The sequence below is a fragment of the Corvus kubaryi genome, unplaced genomic scaffold, assembly GCF_017639235.1.
Source record: "Corvus kubaryi isolate FWS band 111438036 unplaced genomic scaffold, C.kubaryi_AGA036_p1.0 66, whole genome shotgun sequence".
NCBI classification, from domain to species: domain Eukaryota; kingdom Metazoa; phylum Chordata; class Aves; order Passeriformes; family Corvidae; genus Corvus; species Corvus kubaryi.
In genome coordinates, this window is record NW_024582054.1 from 34,006,564 (window position 1) to 34,012,557 (window position 5,994).

Sequence of the window (5,994 nt, forward strand, 5' to 3'; positions counted from 1 at the left end):
GAATCCTGCCTTCAGGTTGCTGCCACGGATCCTGCTGGGTTCTCTTCCCACCCTGCCACATTCCTTGGCATGCTGGTCCCTGCAGGATGTGACCTCTTCGCCATTTCCAACATTTTTCCCATTTTTTAAAAATTTCCTTTCCATCTTTTGCACCCCAGGCCGCCATTCCCTCTGGCTCAGAGGAGAATTAGGCAACTGGTCCTGAAATCCTAGCGTGAGCAACCAGGTCATGACCATCCGGATAAATAAAGCTCACGGACCCACAGCTCTTCCCAAAGTTTATGGCTCCTTTTCCAGCTGAGCACACCCTGAAACACGATGGGAGCACCAAACCCTGAGCCCAGAACGTGCCTTTCCTCCTGCTGTGTGCACGGATGAGGGAATAATTTGGGAAGGGACGACTGTGCCCTCCCAAGTGCTGGGTGGGATGGTGCCAAATTTGGGTTCTCAAGGTTGGCACCACGATTAATGACATTCCAGAAACCCTGTCCCAAAAATTCCACACCCCCTCCAAAGCCCCCCAGCCACAGGGTGCTGCCAAAAACCCACTTGAGCAACAGCAGCAGCCCTTGCCTGACATCTGCCCACACGCATTTGGGAGGCCAGGAAACTTCCTGTGGACCTTGGCTGCCTGACAGGAGTGACCTCAATTCTGCCTTTTTTTAGGGTGGGTATTTTGGGGGCTGTGTTTTGATAACAGGTGGGAGCTTTGCCTGCCTTTTGCTGGCCGTGGGAGAGGCAGGTTTCAGGGAGGAGCTCAGAGGAAGGGGCATTTCTGTAGCTCAGATAAAAACATGCCATTCTACATCTGTAAAACAGAGTTTATTGCCACTTTTTAGGGAATTGGAGGCACCCACTTCCCCCTGCAAGCCTCCCCTGCTGCCCTCTCCCCACATTCCCGTGGCTTCATCCCACATCCGACACATTTCCTCCAGATCTACCCCGAGGTGCATCACAAGCACAAACCCACGCATGATTCAGCAGGCTCCTTTGAGAAACATTTATTATTTAAATAACAACTCTTTCTTTTTACATCACCTCCACTCACAGACCACGGAAAAGCCCCAAATCTCGGCACCTTCGGGCTCCCTGAGCAGAGCTGCAGCTCCCAAATGAGACTCCCCACTTGGAATTGCACAAACGCCGCTGGGTGCGTTGGATGCTGCTCAGATGGGAGCCACCAGAAAATTTCTAATGGCAGTGGTGGCCTTGGGATGCGGAGTCGGACGCTCCTCATCCCAGCAGGAACCAGCCTGGAGTCCCAAAGCATCCCAGAAAACAAAGGAGTGGTGTTGAAGGATGCTGACCAACGCGGCAGGATTGATGAGCTGGATGGTTTTGCCCTTGGTTTTTTTGCTTTTATTGATTTTTTGGGGGGGGTTTACTTTAAATAAACATTTGTCCCACTCAAGGACAAACCCAAACCCCACCAGCAGCACCACCCTGGGTGTGGGTGAAGCTCATGGTTGTGACCATTCCCTGGTCAGGCTCTTTATTCCCTTCCTTGGCTCTTGCAAAAATCAGGACAAAGGGAATTTCCAAACGGGTGCTGAGGAGGGGCTGCTCTACTCCATCACAGCACCAGGGAAGTGCCAAAATTTGGCTTTTTTAGTACCTTGGTGCCCCTCAGAGACCCACCAGTGCCTAAAATCTCAGGGGTGTGGGACAGACAGACAGACACGAGCACACAGACCTGCCCCTGAAAAAGTGCATTTCTTCAGGCAACCAGCCTAAAAAAGGGGGGAATATTTGAGGATAAACTGCTCCCTTCCTCTCCTTCCCAATCCTTATGGATCTGGGGACACTGTCGGGTGTTTGCAGCCACCCAGCCCCACCTCCAGGAGCCGTAGCCCTGCCTGCATCCCAAACAACCACGGAGACCTGGCTGGGAAGCCCACCAGCAGGAATCTCTGCTTCCCAACATCCTCCCAGCTGTGGGCTGATAGCAAACCCCTCATGCTTCACCACCGACCCTTCCCAGCAGGGCTGAACCATTCTCCAGGTGGGATCAGCCCTGAGGGTGACAGCAGCACCCAGGGACTCAGCAGCCCTTCCAACCTTGTCCCGCTGCACTTTTGTCCCTGCGAGAGGCCATAATGGCTTTCCAGGGGCTTCCCAGGTGCCACCTGAGCCACCCCCACCCGGCCCAGGCTGCAGCAGACACGTCTCTTCATGGGCCCTAAGGCAGAGCACCTGTCAGGAGGCAGGATTCTCCTGGAGCTGCCCGCAGAGGTCCAGCCGTGCGGCCAGCTTTGCCACGGCGGGGGCCGCAGCGCGGCCGTGCGGGGCCGTGGCGGTCACCTGGCAGCACAGCACCGAGCGCAGCAGGCGCAGCAACGGCGGCCGCAGGATGGCGAAGACCCAGGGATCCACGATGGAATTGATGGACAGGAAGCGCAGGGCCAGCAGGTCCCACTCGTGGTCGGCCTCTTCCCCGCTGAACTTGTTCACGTAGGCACGGATCTGCAAAATCAGGCAACGGGCTGGCTTGGAAAGGAGCTTAAAGATCATCTCGTTCCACCCCCCTGCCATTCCACTGTCCCAGCTTGCGCCAAGCCCTGTCCAACCTGGCCTTGGTCACGTCCAGCTGCGGCTTCTCTGGGCACCCTGTGCCAGGGCCTCGCCACCTTCACAGGAAAGAGTTTTTTCCCAAAATCCCATCTAAACCTCCTCCCTGTCAGTTTGGATCCATTCCCCCTTGTCCTGTCACTGCAGGCCCTTGTAGAGTCTCTCTCCATCTTTTCTCTAGTTCCTTTCAGGTACTGGAAGGCCACAATTGGATCACCCCAAAGCTTTCTCCTCTCCAGGCTGAACAATCCCAACTCTCCCAGCCTTTCCTCACAGCAGAGCTGTTCCATCCTTTTAATCAACTTGGTGCCTCCTCTGGACTCGCTTCAACAGCTTCACGTCCTTCTGCGCTGGAAGGACCCCACAGCTGGACACAGCACTGCAGTGGGGTCTCACAGTCCCCTCCCTCAACCAGGGAGAAATCACAGGGAGAAATAATTCCCAAGACCCAGCCCCCCAGGCAGCTCTTTTGGGGCGATTTGGGCTGTCACAGCAAATTTGCTGACTCCATGGGTTTAACTGGCCTTTAAATGACAGCGAGCCCCGTGCTCTGCTTCATTTAGAGCCACATCTAAACCCGTGGCTGCTGGAGGAAGTGGTGGCTCTCACCTTGAGGCCACACAGCAGCAATAACCGTGGGAGATGCAGAGGATGAGGGGTGCAGGACCTGGCCGGTCCTTCCTGCGACGTGCCGACTCATCACAGCCCGCGGGGCTTCCTGGAAGGGTGACTCAGCACTCCTTACTCATTCGGGTCACCCGCCACCCCCTCGCTCCGGGCTGGGGGGATGCTTGGATGGGGATGGGCAGCAGGAGCATCCCCGGGATCCGCTGGGTACCGCCCCAGCATGGCGCAGCCCAGGGCACGGGGTGGCCGCGCGCAGCATTTCCAAGCTCTGGGGTGTTTTGGGAAGGAATTTGTGGCCCGATGAGTTCGTGTGCCTGGACTGCTCCTGGGAGGAGCGGTGGCTGCTGTGGGCAGCCGGGGACAGGAGAGAAAGTGTCACCCCAAGGAGGCAGCTGGGTTTGAGCCGCTGCCAAAGCACAGCCCCACATGGGAGCCGGGCGATGGGAAAAGGGAAGCTGGCTCTGGATAAGGCTATATCTGCCACCACAGGGCCCATGGGATCCCGGCCAGTGCCGCTTTCCCAGCCCCTCTGCCCCAAGCACACTCACAGGGCCCTGCCCACGTGTCCCCTCTGAGGGGTTCCGCTTCGTAATGACCACAGCAGCCAAACCCGACCTTTTTTGGGACACGGGAAGAGCTGCCCATCATGTGTGGGTTCATTGTTAGGAGCTGCAGTGTCTCTTAGGCCGTTGAGGCTCCTGGGATGCTCACAAGCATCTGGACATTACTCCCTTGTCCTAAAACCCTGCCAGCCCGGCTCGGCTTAGCCTGTGTTATTTCCTTTTCCCTTAGGAAAAGCAAGGGAGCATGAAGGGAAGGCAGAGTCTATTTAACACCAAGAGTATGAAATTACCACTGGCTGCGCTCCCAGCCTTGATGGGGTCACTTCTAATGGGACCAAACTGACCTCCTGCAGTTTGGGGTCACACACAGGGGCAGCAGCCAGAGGTGCTCCAGAGCCCACGATGCTCCTGGTGTAAAAGCACCTGGATGGATGAAAAGTGGTCCTTGGGAGGGGAGAGCCCAGACAGAGTCAGGGGATTCACTCTCTCCACTTCCTCACCTGGCTGTTTTGATCCTGGATTTCTGCTGGAAGTCTCGTGCATGCATGGGGCACGGGATGTGGGCATATCCCTTGGGAAGACACGTGCTGTGGCTGCTGTGCCAGACCTCTGTTCCCAGAAATCTCCCATCTCTGTGCCCGCGCCTCGGTGCTGTTGCAGATGAGCAGAAACCTCTGTCTCCAGCTCCATCCGCAGAAATCTGGGATAACTCATCCCGCCCAGCACGGATATCCACTGCCTCCAGCCCAGAGCAGCTCCTTCATCCCATCTCCAGAAGTGTCATTGGTTGCTCTGCCATCCCTCACACCTGCACCATGAGTTCCTGGATCCCAGGATTTGCAGTGATGCCGTGTGGTCGAGGGGACTCCAACCTCATCCCTGCCTGAGCCACACTGCCTGGCCTCGGAGCCTCTGTGGGGTGGGAGAGCACCTCTGCTCCTGCCACTCCATCCTCCTGCCACTCCATCCTCCTACCACTCCATCCTCCTACCACCCCGTGATCCTGACACCCCATCCTCCTCCTGGCACTGGGGATACAGGGAGTGATCCCCCCGCTCCCCAGGTGATGTGCGAATCGCCAAGCTCATGGCTGAGCTGGGATCTCCCAAGCTTTGGGAAGAGCAAAGCTTTGACCTCAACCCTCAAGGCTTGGCCAGCAGAGTTGGGGGGAGCCTTATAAAGGCCGGGAGAGAAATGTGGGTGCCGGGGAGAGGGACCTCACCCTGGTGCACCCCCCAGACAGGCGCACTCACCGTGAAGGGCAGCGAGCAGATGACGAAGGTGATGGTCATGATGGAGAGCAGCAGGAGGTGGTCGATCTCCTCGGCCATGGAGAACGTGCGCCGGCCGCAGCCGGTGGCCACACGGGGCTGCTTCAGGGTGGTCACCCGGCGGGTCCTCTGCCCGCGGCGGTGCATGCGGGCCAGGTTCACGATGACGCTCAGGTTGCAGAGCAGCACGGCGAGGATGAGGAAGAGGAGCAGGGTGGCGTAGAGGAGCGAGAAGGTGACGTTCAGCCCCGCCACCTCCCCATTGCTCTGGTGGGAATCCAGGTGCATCTGGATGAAGCACCAGGTGCCCGGGCAGTACTGGACGTAGCGGCCGAAGCCCAGCAGCGGCAGCGAGCAGAAGGCGGCCGAGAAGGTGTAGATGGCCGGCAGGGCCACCAGGCCCGTGCGGGGGCTCAGGAAGCGCTCGTAGAAGTACGGCCGCCCCAGGGCCAGGCAGCGCTCCAGCGCCATGGTGAAGAGGATGAGCATGGTGGCGAGGCCGAAGAAGCTCATGGCGAAGCCGAAGTAGAGGCAGATGTGCCCTCCGCGGGCCAGGGTGGTGAGGGTGCGGTTGCGGTGGTAGGAGGCCAGCACCAAGGGGCTGACGGAGCAGGTGCCCAGCAGGTCGGTGACCACCAGGGCCAGCACCAGGACGTGGAACAGCGCGAGCGGGCGCTGCCGGGGCCCGCGGCGGCCGCGCAGGAGCAGCCCCAGCGCCAGGAGGTTGCCCAGGAGCCCGGCCGAGAACATGAGGGCGCTGATCAGCGGCCGAGCTCCGGCCGGGAGCGCTGCCCCGCCGGACCCGCACGCCCGGCCCGTCCCGTTCATCCCGCGCCGCCGCCGCCGCACGCCCGACTGCGCTGCCGCCCCCGGCACCGGCACCGGCACCGCCCGCCCCGACGGCACCGCCCCGCCCACCGCCACCGGCACCGCCCCGGGCCCCCGGCACCGCCCCGGGCCCCCCC

The 5,994-nt window shown here is 59.5% G+C and overlaps 1 protein-coding gene across 1 annotated transcript; it reads right to left on the bottom strand.

Annotated features, from left to right (window-relative positions):
• Window positions 1-986: 986 nt before the first annotated feature.
• On the bottom strand, window positions 987-5,874 carry PTGER2 (prostaglandin E receptor 2). Its single transcript, XM_042047976.1, has 2 exons — window positions 5,012-5,874; window positions 987-2,463 (listed from the first exon to the last, which is right to left on the bottom strand). Exons 1-2 carry the CDS (start codon window positions 5,855-5,857, stop codon window positions 2,197-2,199), a joined length of 1,113 nt encoding a protein of 370 aa, XP_041903910.1. The 5' UTR covers window positions 5,858-5,874; the 3' UTR covers window positions 987-2,196.
• Window positions 5,875-5,994: the final 120 nt, after the last annotated feature.